Source organism: Microcebus murinus, chromosome 22 (genome assembly GCF_040939455.1).
Source record: "Microcebus murinus isolate Inina chromosome 22, M.murinus_Inina_mat1.0, whole genome shotgun sequence".
Classification (NCBI taxonomy): Eukaryota; Metazoa; Chordata; class Mammalia; order Primates; family Cheirogaleidae; genus Microcebus; species Microcebus murinus.
In genome coordinates this window covers 6909909-6926624 of record NC_134125.1, presented here as the reverse complement: position 1 = coordinate 6926624, position 16716 = coordinate 6909909, and the positions used below count along the sequence as shown (strand labels likewise).

The window sequence follows — 16716 nt, the reverse complement described above, 5'->3', positions numbered from 1 at the left end:
TATTTACCAATTACTCCATTGTTTTTTATAGCATTTGTTTTCCTGGAGATCACTTTTAGAATATTATTTACAGATTTCTAGGAGGCTAAGCTAATTCAGCTTCTGTATAAAAACACAGACATATGTATATTTTTTATAATGATTCAAACCAGAAAATGTAAATAAAGATAAAAAATTTTACCATCACCAATTTTTTGAGTCAGACCAATAGCTAAACTGTACGAATGCATTAAGATGGAAACAAAGCCATATTTTTTCATTTCCATTAATAATGGACAAGTTTTAATAAGTATATAATCATTTCTAGGTTGCAGACTCAAGAATATTTGAACACTGAAATTAGACACCCATTTATAGATAGGTTTTTTTATTTTTGTTTTTTCAGGCAGGGTCCTGCTCTGTTGCCCAAACGAGAGCGCAGTGGCACCATCATAGCTCACTGTTACCTCAGACTCCTGGGCTCAGGTGACTCTCCTGCTTTAGCCTCTTGAGTAAGCTGGGACTACAGGCACATGCTACCACATCTGGCTAATTTTTCCTTCTGTTTTTTTTTTTTTTTTTTCTCTTCTTGCTCTTGTAGGGATAATACTTCTTCTATTTTTTGTAGAGATGGGGTCTCACTCGTGCTCAGGCTGGTCCTGAACTTCTGGCCTCAAGTAATTCTCCTGCTTTGGCCTCCAAAGTGCCAGGGTTACAGGCATGAGCCACTGTACCTGGCTACATAGGCAATATTTTAAAAGAAAAATTGCAGCTAAACAATCCCTAACTATGATGCTACAGACTTAGCCCTCCCATTAGATAACCTAATAAGTAGGCTGGGCGCGGTGGCTCATGGCTGTAATCCTAGCACTCTGGGAAGCCAAGGTGGGGCGGACTGCTCAAGGTCAGGAGTTTGAAACCAGCCTGAGCAGAGCAAGACCCTGTCTCTACCAAATATAGAAAGAAATTAGCTGGACAACTAAAAATATATATAAAAAATTAGCTGGGCATGGTGGCGCATGCCTGTAGTCCCAGCAATTCAGGAGGCTGAGGCAGTAGGATTGCTTGAGCCCAGGAGTTTGAGGTTGCTGTGAGCTAGGCTGACGCCACGGCACTTTAGCCTGGGCAACAAAATGAGACTCTGTCTCAAAAAAAGAAAAAGAAAAAGAAAACCTAGTAAGTAAACTCAATTTTCTTTCTTTTTTTTTTTTTTTGAGACAAAGTCTCACTCTGTTGCCCTGGCTAGAGTGCCGTGGCATCAGCCTAGCTCACAGCAACCTCAAACTCCTGCGATCCTCCTGCCTCAGCCTCCTGAGTAGCTGGGACTATAGGCATGCGCCACCATGCCTGGCTAATTTTTTCTATATATATTAGCTGGCCAATTTATTTCTTTCTATTTATAGTAGAGACAGGGTCTCACTCTTGCTCAAGCTGGTTTCGAACTCCTGACCTCGAACAATCCACCCGCCTCAGCCTCCCAGAGTGCTAGGATTACAGGCGTGAGCCACCGTGCCTGGCCAGTAAACTCAATTTGCAATCGTGAACCTAAATAAGAAACAGAAAAATATGGTGTATATTAAAGCATGGTTAGGCTTCACTATGTAATATGTACTTAAAATCACTGAAAATGATCTTAGAACTCATTTAGGAAATTTAATTTTTAAATTTTTTGTCTACCTATTTCAGTTTAAATTTGAGGAAAAGAACTCTAAAGAAGTTAAGGGGCTTGTTCAGAATTATAGGCCTAGGACTGAAGCCAGGCCTGTAAGACTGGTCATCTTTCTTTTACTGATAGAGGTCTTTTTTTTTCCTTCTAAGAATGACAAAGCTGGTGTCTTTAAAATGACTGTCAAAATGTGTTGTTTTATGAAGTCTATTAGCATAATTAATTAGTTGGTCATTTAAGTCCTGATGTTGTCAAGGCCCTTACTACACCATTTCTTCCACAAGTGGCTCAAAGAACTGAGAAAATAATACTCAGTCATACTCTCCTGTTTCAGTAGCTCTCAGACAGCTCTGGCAGGGAGTGAGCTAAGTATCACAAGTAAGGTTTTTCAATTGTTTATATTAAATGAATCAATGGTTGGAAAGGGCTTAGATCACTGCCTGGATCATAGTAAGAGCTTTGTGTTTATTAAATAAATGAATAAATTTATAAATATCTCATAAACAGAGATATCCAAGAATCATCTGAAAACTACAGTACAGAACATTATCATAAACTGTTATTTAAAACTAGCTGATTTTGTTTTCCTTTCAAAAATCCATTGTACCTTTATTTCTATAAAACTAAATTACTAAAAAAAGGTCTTCATCTTTGAAAAGAATTAACCATTTCCCCTGTAAAACCTTCTGAAAAGAATGACAATGTCATTACCATGTGCAGTACGGAAAATATGAATTAGTTACACATTTAAAAAAATAAGTAATAATTCTTACCTTTCCAAGGTTTTCTTGTTCAGCAATATTTTTGGTATACTGTTCCCTAGGGAGTCAACATAATGATTTACTTTCAATTTATTTCAGTTGATTTGATCATACAACTAAATTATAAATCAATATACCTATCTAAATATATTAGGCAATGTAGTTTAGGTTACTGGAGTCAGAATGAAACCCATTATCAAATACTTTGTCTTTCCCTATCTGTCAGTTCTTCTAGTAAATAGTAATTTAAGGGAAAAAAAGAAGCCAAAACATTGCATAGGAAATTAAGAGAATTAAAAAGTTAAGCACTATTTCTGGTTAATTTACCCTTAAAACAATGGCAACCCATTTGCTTAAATTACACTTTGTTTTTGAAGAAGTTTACAGAAAGGGGAAAGGATAAATTTTTTAAAAAAACATTAAATAACATCTAACCTTGCAATTCATTTTAGAAAGTCATTCTATAGAAAAACGCCCAAAATTTAAACATAAAAGCAAAGACTATTTACTTCATCAATGCTTATAATAGTGAAAATCTACAAATAAACTAAATGTCTATAGATGGGAAATGTTTAAGTAAATCATGGTATATTCATTCAAAGGAATAATATAGAGTTGTACAAAAAGTGCGGTGAGGCCAGGCGCAGTGGCTCACGCCTGTAATCCTAGCAGTCTGGGAGGCCGAGGTGGGCGGATTGCTCGAGGTCAGGAGTTTGAAACCAGCCTGAGCAAGAGCGAGACCCTGTCTCTACTGTAAATAGAAAGAAATTAATTGGCCAACTAATATATATAGAAAAAATTAGCCAGGCATGGTGGTGCATGCCTGTAATCCCAGCTACTCGGGAGGCTGAGGCAGCAGGATTGTTTGAGCCCAGGAGTTTGAGGTTGCTATGAGCTAGGCTGATGCCACGGCATTTACTCCAGCCTGGGCAACAGAGTGAGACTCTGTCTCAAAAAAAAAAAAACAAAAAAAAAAAACGTGCGGTGAATCTATAAATACTGAAGTAGAAAGAATTCTAGATAAATTATTAAGAGAAAAACTGCATATGTAGTTTAATCTTACTTCTGTATACACATATACACGTATATACACACATATGAAAATTTCCCATGCATTGGCTAACACACACATGTATACATACACAGATATGTTAGCCAATGCATGGGGAAAGAATATAGCATAATGTACAACAAAGTATTAATAGTAGATGTTTTTTTGGCCGGGCGCGGTGGCTCACGCCTGTAATCCTAGCACTCTGGGAGGCCGAGGCGGGCGGATTGCTCAAGGTCAGGAGTTCAAAACCAGCCTGAGCAAGACCCCGTCTCTACCATAAAAATAGAAAGAAATTAATTGGCCAACTAATATATATAATATAAAAATCAGCTGGGCATGGTGGCTCGTGCCTGTAGTCCCAGCTACTCGGGAGGCTGAGGCAGGAGGATCGCTTGAGCCCAGGAGTTTGAGGTTGCTGTGAGCTAGGCTGACGCCACGGCACTCACTCTAGCCTGGGCAAGAAAGCGAGACTCTGTCTCAAAAAAAAAAAAAAAAAAAAATAGTAGATGTTTTTGAGTCATGACAATATGGACAGCATTCAATCTCTGTGCACACTACTTCGTAATGGTTACTTTTTGTTTTAGGAAGTATTTCTTTTGTAAGCTAAAAAACAAAGCAAAACAAAAATTTTAATGTAGAAATAAAAAATACAAATAATATTGTATTTTATCTTTAAACAAAATTATAACTATATTTTAATACAAGACAAAAAGTGAGATTTAGAGTGGGTGACATGTTAAGGACAAAGAGTGAAGAATGAGGACAAAGAAACAAATGACAAAGAAGGTAAGAGAGACTTTAGACCTTATATTTGGGTGGAAATAGACTGTTTTATCTGTATAAAGCTACATTTTAGCATTTAAGAAGAAATCAAACAATACAAAATCAGGAATCTAAGAAACCATAAATCACAAAAGAGAAAGTATAGCTGCCTGAGTGAAAGAAAATGAGGAAATTATACAGAAAAGGGAGGTAAAGGATTAGAATAGAGAAAATGGCAATCAAAAGTATCTGAAGTCCTTACAGAGCTGAAGTGAGGGTAGAATCTGTGCACAGGAATGAGAGTGAAGGGGAATAAACATAATCCTGATGAACCTTTGTTTTGCCTTTTTAAAACTTATAACACTAAGTCAAACTGCTTGCCCTTCCAGTTGTCCAGTGAAAAACACCTAGGAGGATGTAAATTATATTTTTACTCAAGAAGAATATATAGTTATTATAGCTTAGATAGCCTTAAATAATTCATTTATTAACTCACATCTGAGAAAAGTCCAAATTGTTTTAGAATTTCCATTTATATAAAAATTTCTCAAGAAACCAACAGGGTCAATATATATATATATATATATTTTTTTTTTGAGACAGTCTCACTCTGTTGTCCAGCCTAGAGTGCTGTGGCGTAAGCTTAGCTCACAGCAACCTCAAACTCCTGGACTCAAGCAATCCTACTGCCTCAGCTTCCCAAGTTGCTGGGACTACAGGCACGTACCACCATGCCTGGCTAATTTTTTATATATATATTTTTAGTTGTCCAGCTAATTTCTTTCTATTTTTTAAGGAGAGACGGTCTCACTCTTGCTCAGGTTGGTCTCAAACTCCTGACCTTGAGTGATCCGCCCGCCTCAGCCTCCCAGAATGCTAGGATTACAGGCGTAAGCCACCATGCCCAGCCAGGCTCAGTATATTATATATACTAAACCCTAATTTTGGGGGGGAAGGCAGGGCAAAAATAAATAAATAAATAATTAATCCTAATTTTTATTTATTCAACAGATTTATTCAAGGTATAATTATAAAGCACCTGTTATGTACCCCCTAGGAACTCATGCTACAAAATCTCCAAAACACTGCTGCATATGTTATATTGAACTTGATCTTATATGTATTATTCTCCTTATTCTATAGATGAGGAAGTGATTTGCCCAAAACTAGGAATTAGAAAAATTAGGTTATAACAAAATTTTATTAGTCTCTTTCTGGTATTTTGAACTAAATATGATGCCTCTTACAATAAAATTGAAATTTCTAGATAATCTTTCAAAACCAAACTAATTTCTTATATCTTTGGACTTACCAGGAAGTACCATAAATATTGAAAATGGAATAACAACATTTTAAGCATGTTTCAGTGAGTTTAGAATGTAATTAATTCTATTTTATTCATAATATTCTTATCATGTACTACTATAACCATGACACAATATGTTTCTAAAGGAAAATATTGGAATGATAAAGATTTATAATGATTTTTAAAATTTTAAAGAATATCTGGCTAGAAAAGAGATCAGAAAATCAACAGTTTAGTTGTAATTATTTCCTTTACTAGTCATATGGATAACTCTGGATGAAATGAAACTTAATTTCTGAAGTTTCTTTATTTTTCATTTATTTATTTATTTATTTTTTTGATACAGGGTCTCCCTCTGTTGCCTGGGCTAGAGTGCAGTGGTGTCATCATAGCTCACTGCAACCTCAAACTCATCGGTCTCTGATCCTCTGTCTCAGCCTCCCAAGTAGCTGAGACTATAGGCCCAAGCTACCATGCATGGCTACTTATTTATTTATTTATTTATGACCAATTTTTAAAATATTTTTTTGCTCAGGCTGGTCTTAGACTCCTGGCCTCAAGTGATCTTCCCAAAGTGTTGGGATTACAGGCATGAGGCACCACACCCAGCCCAAACTTTTTCTTTTTCAAGAAAAAAATTAACTTTTCTCATTTCTTAGCATTGACCACACAGAATGATTTGAGCAGAGTTTACATTCAATGAAAGAATATGAATAAGTACATTTTTAGTTTAATATGTTAGAGTATTAGAAAAAACACTTCTATTTATAGAATATTTTCAGTCTGGGTTGCATTCTAGTACATTACATTAAAAAAATTCACAATCTGCAAGACACTCTATTTCTTAGATTTCTTTTGTAACATAAATGTATATGCCACTCAAAGTCTCATCTGCAATCTAGAATAAATGTGAAATCTACATTTTTTCTGAGTTCTTACTGCATGGTAAAAAGCGTAACATTTGAATTATGATGGGAGAAAAGAAAGCTTGTCTTGTTCAATTACTGCATTTTATCACAGCTAGCAATAGAAATGCTTTGGTTTTTTTTTCTTTTTCTTGCTCGGTTGCCAGGGCTGGAATGCAGTGGTGTCATCATAGCTTACTGCAACCTCAAACTCCTGGGTTCAAGCAATTCTCCTGCCTCAGCCTCTGAGTAGATGGGACTTCAGGTACACGCTACCATACCCAGCTAATTTTTTTATTTTCTCATAGAGATGGAGTCTCGCGTGCTATGTTGCTCAGGTTGGTCTCGAACTCCTGGCCTCAAGCAGGCCTCCCACCTCAGCCTCTCAAAGTGCCAGGATTATAGGCATGAGCCACTGTGCCTGACCTATAAGTGTATTTTTTTAAGGCAGGATTTGATTTACTACATTATGCCACATGCTAGAATTACAAAAAAAAACCCCAAAATCACCACACACATACCAAACATTATTTACATACCCTTCTCATTTTGAAGGCTGAACACTACAATCACACAGTTTCTAGATAAAATGCAGTCATGACAGTGTACAATTAACAGGAAGATTACTAGAGTTGAAGCCATGTGGGACTTTAAAAAGGGATCAACTCCTGTAATCCTAGCACTGTGGGAGGCCAAGGCGGGTGGATTGCTCAAGGTCAGGAGTTCGAGACCAGCCTGAACAAGAGCGAGACCCCGTCTCTACTAAAAATAGAAGGAAATTAACTGGCTAACTAAAAAAAAAACCATATATATATAAATTAGCCAAGCATGGTGGCACATGCTTATAGTCCCAGCTACTCAGGAGGCTGAGGCAGGAGGATCGCTTGAGCCCAGGAGTTTGAGGTTGCTGTGAGCTAAGCTGACGCCACGGCACTCTAGCCCAGGCAACAGAAGTGAGACTCTGTCTTAAAAAAAAAAAAAAGGATCAACTCTTAATGCTTATAACAAAGTAACTATGAAATTATATGTATTCCCAGGGGTAGAGGGAATGAAGAGTTATTGCTTAATGGTTTTAAGAGTTTCTATTTGTGGTGATGAAAAAGTTTTGTAAATATATAGTGGTTATGGTTGTATATTATAAATGTATTCAGTGCCACAGAGTTGTATACTTAAAAATGGTAAAAGTTATTAAGCCAGTCTGTTGCAAAAACAAACAAACAAACAAAAAAAAAACAAAAAATGGTAAAAGTGACAAGTTATATATATAAATATATATAATTTATATATATTATATATAATAAATATATATTTATATATAATTTATATATAATAAATATATAATTATATAAATATATAATTATAATATAATATATAATTATATATATTATTAATTATATATTTGTGTATATATATAAAATATATATATAATTTGTCAGTTATATATATTATATATATTATCACAATAAAAAAAGCAAGCAAGAATTAAAACTATAAGTATTCTTACTTAGCACAGCCGGAATATCTAGAAGATGTTTAGTAAGATTTAATAAGATTTAGTCCTAAATAATATCTTAGTGTCTGCTTTTTAAATACTCTAAATAATTCTATCTTATTTATAAGATTTCTATAGGTAAAAACATTAAGTGACTCAATATTAAAACAATGAAATTACTTGCCTAATTGCCTTTCTTTTTTCTTGCTGATCGGAAGAGACATATACCTTCATCTCATCAATAGCACGACGAAGTTGAACTTCTAGGTTCTGAATGGAAAGACTTAAGTTTTAAGGAAGTATTTGATACAGAAAAATCTCAGAAAAATTTTTGATCCACTTTGTCTTACCTTAATCATACAATTTGTATAATGGTATCTACTTTCTTCTTGAAGACATTCTTCACGAAGTCCTCTAACTTCCTATAATATATAATTTTAAATGAATAATATTATTGAAAGATTAAGACAGATGCAGAGAGAATGACCTTTAATGTACATCAGAGTCATTTCCTCTTCTGTAATTTTAACCTTGTTTTACTCTGGCAGATAGGTTATAATCTTTTCCAGAGAATACTCATATTACCCTAAAGCCTGCAGATTTAATTATCTATTTATTAAATACCTACCGTGTGCCAGCACCGTCCTCAGTGTTGGGGACATAATAGTGGACAGGTCTCTACTCTCATTCAATTAGAGTAAACAGACATAAACAAATAATGAAGGTTATTTTAGATGGGCATAAGTGCAATGAAGAAAATTCAGCATAATATGATAGAGAGACTGGGTGGGCCAGGTTGGGGAAGAGAATGGAGAAACATGAGATATGGTGATCAGGGAAGACCTCAAAAAGGTGGTGACATTTAGGCTGAGATCTGAATGATGAAAAAGAGAAGGCAAGGCAAACAGTTAGGGGCAGAGTGTCCCAGGCTGAGGGAAGAATATCTGCAAATGCCTGGAAGTGAAAACAAGCTGGGTCTGTTTGAAGTTCAGGAAGAAGATCAGTATGGCTGGGATGAGGAGTGGAACACATGAATATGAAGTTAACGAGGCAGGTGGGGCCTTTAGACCATAAGTTGGAGGTTAGATTTTTATTTTAAGTGCAATGCTGCTCTATGGAGAATAAACTTAGGGAGGGCAAGAGTAGAAGCAGGAGAGCAGGGAGAAGGTTACTATGGAAGTCCAGGCAAGAGATGATGGGACTTGGACTTTGGCAGTAGTGATATGGATGGAAAATTCAGTGTGTATACATTAAGTTTCAAGAGATAAAGATCTCTGGAGCTTAGGAGACAGGTTTGGGAGATGATAATAAAGATTTAGGAATCTTCTGACGCTAGTGTAGTGAAAATGTATATACATATGCCGCTTTTGCTAATTTTTTTTTTTTTTTTTTTTTTGAGACAGGGTCTCACTATTTCATCCTGGCTAGAGTACAGTGGCATCATCAGAGCTCACTGCAACCTCAAACTTTTGGGCTCGAGTGATGCTCCTGCCTCAGATTCCCAAGCAGCTGGGACTACAGGCATGCATCACCATGCTTAGCTAATTTTTTAATTTTTTGTAGAGACAGGGTCTTGCTCTTGATCAGGCTGGTCTCAAACTGTTGACCTCAAGTGATCCTCCCGCCTCAGTCTCCCAGAGTGCTAGGATTACAGGCATGAGCCACCACACCCAGCTGCTAAATTGTCAAAATAAAAACTTCCTTCTTACCTGTTCTAATTTGGATCGATTGCTTTCGAGGCCCGCTGCACAGCTATCATACTGGGATTTCTTTTCATCACACTCCTGGGTTAATTCCTAGCATGAAAAGGGCAAATGACAGAATAAGTGAAAAACAAAGGCCTAAAGTGTGGCTCTGAAACAATGTACGCCCTCGTCAGACTTGTAACTTAACTCTAAGCTTCTTGGCATACTTAAGAGTTATTTATACAACAATCAGACATTTGAGAATTATGACAGATGAAGGTGCTGATAATAATAATAGCTACCATGTATTGAACTGTGTGCCAGCCTCTTTGTTAGGAGCTGGGGATACAGCAGTAAACAAAACAGCCAAAAATTCTTCTCCTCAAGTAACATTCAGATAGGTAAACAGGCTACTGAGAGCTATTACGGGCAAACGCAAGGTGTTATAGGAACACATAGGACTCTCATGAACGTAACCCAGGCTTGGGGATCAGTGAGGACAACTTCCTGGAGAAATTGATATCTAAGGCTAAGCATGAAAGATTAGTAAGAATAAGAATAGTTAGGGGAAAGGTGAACAAAGGAAGAGAGTGGGAACACCATGTAAAAAGGATTGGAAGCTAGAAAGAACAATTAAGATTTGCTCTGATTTGGCTTAAAAAAAAAAGAGAAGAAGAAAGAAGAAAGAAGAAGAAGAAAAAGAACAATTAACTTACAAGTAGTTTATTATGCTGCAGTATGTCTGGGAAGTGGTGAGAGAGACAGCTGAAGGCTTAGGCAGAGGCCTAATAAGAACAACTCATAAACCATACTAGGATGTTTGAACTAGACCCTTGACAATAACTAAATCTCACAACAGCCCCTTGAAGGAGGTATTAATGATCCCATATAATGCTTTGAGAAAGTTCAAGGAGGCCAAGTACCTTGTCAAAGATGATTCTGCTGGAAAAGGGCAGAGTCAGAATCTGAGTTCAGGCTGTTTACGTACTAACATACTAACTTCTAATGTAATGTTTTAAATGAGATAATCTGAAAATCTCTTGCTACAAACAGCTAGAAATGCTAAAAGTACAGTCACGCGCCACACAATGACATTTTGGTTAACGACAGACTGCATATATGATGGTGATCCCGTATGATTAAAATAGAGCTGAGGCCAGGTATGGTGGCTCACGCCTGTAATTCTAGCACTCTGGGAGGCCGAGGCGGGCAGACTGCTCGAGGTCAGGAGTTCAAAACCAGCCTGAGCGAGACCCCGTCTCTACTAAAAATAGAAATAAATTAATTGACCAACTAAAAATATACATACAAAAAATAAGCCGGGCATGGTGGCACATGCCTGTAGTCCCAGCTACTCGGGAGACTGAGGCAGTAGGATTGCTTGAGCCCAGGAGATTGAGGTTGCTGTGAGCTAGGCTGATGCCATGGCACTCACTCTAGTTTGGGCAACAAAGTAAGACTCTGTCTCTAAAAACAATAAAATAAAGTAAAATAAAATAAAATAAAGCTGAAAAATTCCTATCACATAGTGACATTATAGGCATCATAATGATATAGCACAACACATAATTCATGTGTTCGTGGTGATGGTATAAATAAACCAACAGTGTTGCTGTTTATATACATGTACAGCAATACAATTATGTACAGTACATGATAATGAAAATAAACAACTATGTTACATTTATATACTTACTATACTATACTTTTTATTGTTATTTTAAGGTGTACTGCTTCCAATTGTAATAAAAAAATTAACTGTAAAACAGCCTCTGGCAGATCCTTCAGAAAGTATTCCAGAAGAAGGTATTGTTATCAAAGGAGATAACATCTTTGTGTGTGTTACTGCCCCTGAAGATCTTCCAGTGGAACAAGATGTGGAAGTGGAAGCCAGTGATATTGATGATCCTGATCTTGTATAGACCTAGGCTAATGTGTGTGTTTATGTCTTAGTTTTTAATAAAAAAGTTTAAAAAGTAAAAATAAAAAAAAATTTTAATAGCAAAAAGCTTATAGAATAAGGATATGGAGAAAGAAAATATTTTTGTACAGCTGTACAATGTGTTTATGTTTTAAGCTAAATATTATTATAAGAGTCAAAAAGTTAAAAAATTACAGTAAATTATGTTAATTAAAGAAAAAAATTTTAATAAATTTAGTGTAGTCTAAGTGCACAATGTTTATAAAGTCTACAATAGTGTACAGTAATGTTCCAGGCCTTCATATTAACTCACTACTCACTCACTGACTCACCCAGAGCAACCTCTAGTCCTGCAAGCTCCATTCATGGTAAGTGCCCTATACAGGTGTACCATACTAATACTTACTATTGTGTTATAATTGCCTACAGTATTCAGTACAGTGACATGCTGTACAGGTTTGTAACCTAAGAGCAATAGGCCTTACCATATAGCTTAGGTTAGTAGTCAGCTATACCATCTAGATTTGTGTAAATACACTCTATGTTGTTTGCACAATGATGAAATCACCTAATGACACATTTCTCAGAACATATCCCAAAATTAAATGATGCATGACTGTATCTATAAATGATTAGTAAGGTAGAGCAAAGATTCTTTCAAATCCAGAGCTAAACTGAACTCTCAAGGAAATAAGAGAAGTTACCAGGACCGAAAACAAAGGATGACATTGTGGCTACTATTGATAAAAGGAGTTGAGAGTGGTCAGTCTTGATAACAGAGTGATTTTAACGTCCAGGCAGAGCTGCCGAAAAGTCTTAGCCTGTGCAGAGTAGGAAGTTAGAACTGAGGATCCTGCGATAAATCCAAGCTCAGTTCAACTTGGGAATTAATGAGTAAAGGGTTAACACCAGCCTGAGAATGACCTTGGTTGCACACAGCAGTTTCCTTGGTAACAGGAGGGTTAACAGAGATGAGTAATGTATGTGCTGTCTTTGTTGTGTGGGACTACATCTAGGTTGGAATGACTAGGATAGCATAAAAGATTTCTGGAAAAAAAAAAAAAAAAAGATTTCTGGGAAAAAGGGGCCACGGCTTTTATGTATCAAAGTGACCTACAGACACCCAAGGCTCTCAAGGGTGACAGTTATATGCACCCTAAGTGGGAGAAGGGGCAGCAGAGGCTATGTACTTAGGTAGCTACTGGGCCTGTCAATGACATGAAGATGCTATAGTTGATAAAAGCCATTTTTGGCCTGGAGTCTGTTGGCCAAATTGATCAGTATGCAGTATGCAGTATTACTGCAGAGGTAAATGGAAAAAAGAGGCTTATTGCCAGGCAAGTTTGGAGCTTGAATTTATCCTACCTACATGGTATAGGAACTCCCAAGCTAAGACAGTAACTTAACATTAGCTCCAAGCTTGTGATAGTTCTAAAACACCTGGCATGGCAGAACAACTGCAAAACCACTTTGGAGGGAAATACCCTCTATCCTGACTGACAAGATTCAAGAGACAAAACCCTATTGGTGCAAACGCAATTGCGGTTTTAGCACTATGGACAATGCCATCTGATATTGGAATATATTCTTAAATAAATATGGTTACATTATATATCATTTTAATGCGAATTTCTCTTTTGTTTTTTTGCTAATGACTGATTACTTGATGTTTATTTTATATTTATTTTATTCTTTTCTCGTTTTTTTGAGACAGAGTCTTGCTCTGTTGCCCGGGCTAGAGTGCTGTGATGTCACCCTAGCTCACAGCAACCTCAAACTCCTGGGCTCAGGCAATCCTCCTGCCTCAGCTTCCCCAGTAGCTGGGACTACAAGCATTCACCCCCATGCCTGGCTAATTTTTTTCTACTTTTAGTTGCCGAGCTAATTTTTTTCTAACTTTAGTAGAGACAGGGTCTTCCTCTTGCTCAGGATGGTCTTGAACTCCTGAGCGTAAGCAATCCTCTGTCTCCACCTCCCAGAGTGCTAGGATTACAGGCATGAGCCACCATGCCTGTAATGTATTGTATTGCAGTGTATTTTATATTTATTTTACACCATGGAAATTATGTTAGACAAAAAGCAATTCGAGTGATTTTCTTATTTGAGTTCAAAATGGGTCGTGAAGCAGCAGAGACATTTGCAACATCAACATTGGAGTTGGTCCAGAACTGCTAATGAACGTACAGTGCAGTGGTAGTTCAAAAAGGAGTACAAAGGAGTAGTTCAAAAAGTAGTACAAAGGAGACAAGAGCCTTGATGATGATGACTGCAGTGGCCAATCATCGGAAGGTGACAATGACCAATTGAGAGCAATCATTGAAGCTGATCCTCTTACATTTAGAGAAGAAGTTGCAGAAGAACTCAATGTCGACCATTCTAGGGTAATTTGAAGCAAATTGGAAAGGTGAAAAAGCTCAATAAGTGGACACCCTAATGAGCTGAGCAAAAATAAAAAAAATCGGCCGGGTGTGGTGGCTCACGCCTGTAATTCTAGCACTCTGGAAGGCCGAGGCGGGTGGATTGCTCCAGGTTGGGAGTTCAAAACCAGCTTGAGCAAGAGTGAGACCCCGTCTCTACTATAAATAGAAAGAAATTAATTGGCCAACTAATATATATAGAAAAAATTAGCCGGGCATGGTGGCGCATGCCTGTAGTCCCAGCTACTGGGGAGGCTGAGGCAGCGGGATTCCTTGAGCCCAGGAGTTTGAGGTTGCTGTGAGCTAGGCTGATGCCACGGCACTCACTGTAGCCTGGGCAAAAAAGCGAGACTCTGTCTCAAAAAATAAATAAATAAAAATAAAAATAAATCGTTGTTTTGAAGTGTCATCCTTTCTTCTTCCTTTTTTTTTTTTTTTGAGACAGAGTCTCACTCTGTTGTCTGGGCTAGACTGCTGTGGTGTCAGCCTAGCTCACAGCAACCTCGAACTCCTGGGGTCAAGCAATCCTACTGCCTCAGCCTCCCGAGTAGCTGGGACTATAGGCATGTGCCACCATGCCTGGCTAATTTTTTTTTCTATATATTTTTAGTTGGCCAATTCATTTCTTTCTATTTTTAGTAGAGACGGGGTCTCACTCTTGCTCAGGCTGGTTTCGAACTCCTTACCCTAGGTGATCCATCTGCCTCGACCTCCCAGAGTGCTAGGATTACAGGTGTGAGCCACCACACCCAGCCCATCTTTTCTTCTTGTATGAAACAAAGAACCATTTCTCGATCAGATTGTGACATACAATGAAAAGTAGATTTTATATGACAATTGGCAACAACCAGCTAGCTCAGTGGCTGGACCAAGAAGAAGCTCCAAAGCACTTCCCCCACAGCCAAACTTGAACCTCAAAAAGGTCACGGTCACTGTTTGGTGGTCTCCTGCCAATCTGATCCACTACAGCTTTCTGAATCGGGCGAAACCATTACATCTGAGAAGTATGCTCAGCAAATCGATGAGAGGCACAGAAAACTGCAATGTCTGCAGCTGGCATTGGTCAACAGAAAGGGTCCAATTCTTCTCCATGACAACACCCAACAGTATGTCCCACAACCAACACTTCAAAAGTTGAATGAATTGGGTTACAAAGTTTTGCCTCATCCGCCACATTTACCTGACCTCTCGCCAACTGACTACTACTTCTTCAAGCATCTTGCCAACTTTTGCAGGGAAAATGCTTCCATAAGCAGCAGGATGCAGAAAATGCTGTTCAAGAGTTTATCAAATCTTGAAGCATGGATTTTTACACTGCAGGAATAAACAAACTTATTTCTCATTGGCAAAAATGTGTTGATTATAATGGTTCCTATTTTATTAATAAAGATGTGTTTGAGCCTAGTTATAATGATTTAAAATTCATGGTCCATGCTGGGGGATATGGCTCACACCTGTAATCCTAGCACTCTAGGAGGCTGAGGTGGGAGGATCACTTGAGATCAGGAGTTTGAGACCAGCCTGAGCAAGAAGGAGACCCCGTCTCTACTAAAAATAGAAAAATTAGGCCGGGCGCGGTGGCTCACGCCTGTAATCCTAGCACTTTGGGAGGCCGAGGCGGGCGGATTGCTCAAGGTCAGGAGTTCGAAACCAGCCTGAGCGAGACCCCGTCTCTACCAAAAATAGAAATAAATTAATTGACCAACTAAAAATATATATACAAAAAATTAGCCGGGCATGGTGGCGCATGCCTGTAGTCCCAGCTACTCGGGAGGCTGAGGCAGTAGGATCACTGAGCCCCGGAGATTGAGGTTGCTGTGAGCCAGGCTGACGCCACGGCACTCACTCTAGCCTGGGCAACAAAGTGAGACTCTGTCTCAAAAAAAAAAAAAAAAAAGAAGGAATTGAAAAGACATAGTGAGAAAAAACAGAAATGAAAAAGTCACTGAAATTAAAAATTAAGTGGATGGAATAAACATATGGTTAGACACCACTGAGGAGATAAAATAATGAACAAGAAAATACAGCTGAATAAATTGCCCAAAATTCAACAAAGAGAGACAAAAAGATGAAAATATGAAAGTGGGGTTAAGCAATAATGAAACAGAATAAATATGTCTAATATATATCTAATAGGAGTAGCTGGAAAACAGACTGGAAAAAATGGGGGAGGGAATATATTATGTAGAATTTTCCCAGAATTCATGGAAGACACAAAACACAAATTCTAGCACACACAATCTAAATCTGTGTGCTAAAACTAAATCTACACTTAGATCACAGTAATGAAATTTGGACAACACCAAAGAAAAGGTAAAAAAAATTAAAACCAATTATACAGAAGATATTACCTAAAAAGAAATGATAATTAAACTAACAGTAGGTCTTTCAACACAGTAGGAGAAAGCAGTGAAAATAGTTTTTCCAACTAAACTATTATTTAAGAAAGAAATAAAACGATGGTTTACTTATTGTTAACAATTCTTTACTGAGAAAACTATTTTTAGAAACCACACAAAACAAGAAAATTGAATTTCAGGAAAAAAGGAAACTGAATCCAGAAGTAAGAAGTTAAAATACAAGCAGCAACGGTGAGAACTGCTAAAAATATCGGTAAATCTAAACAGGAAATGATTATACAAAATAGTAATCAGAATAGCAACAGCCACCATGACAACTACTTTTTGAGATGTAGCAATAATGAAATAAAATGCCAGAGGATAACATACATGTAAGGCAGGAGAATTAAATTATTCTAAGGTCCCTGT

General features: G+C 37.3%; 1 protein-coding gene across 3 annotated transcripts in view; it reads right to left on the bottom strand.

Annotated features, from left to right (window-relative positions):
• Window positions 1-16716, bottom strand: part of IFT81 (intraflagellar transport 81) — a 122694-nt gene that overhangs the window by 44481 nt on the left and 61497 nt on the right. For all 3 annotated transcript variants that reach the window (XM_075996540.1, XM_075996541.1, XM_075996539.1), the window contains exons 15-18: window positions 9635-9721; window positions 8276-8347; window positions 8110-8195; window positions 2419-2464 (exon numbers count right to left, since the gene is read on the bottom strand). In XM_075996540.1, the coding sequence (XP_075852655.1) occupies window positions 2419-2464; window positions 8110-8195; window positions 8276-8347; window positions 9635-9721 (291 nt within the window). The remainder of the gene's footprint in view (window positions 1-2418; window positions 2465-8109; window positions 8196-8275; window positions 8348-9634; window positions 9722-16716) is intronic.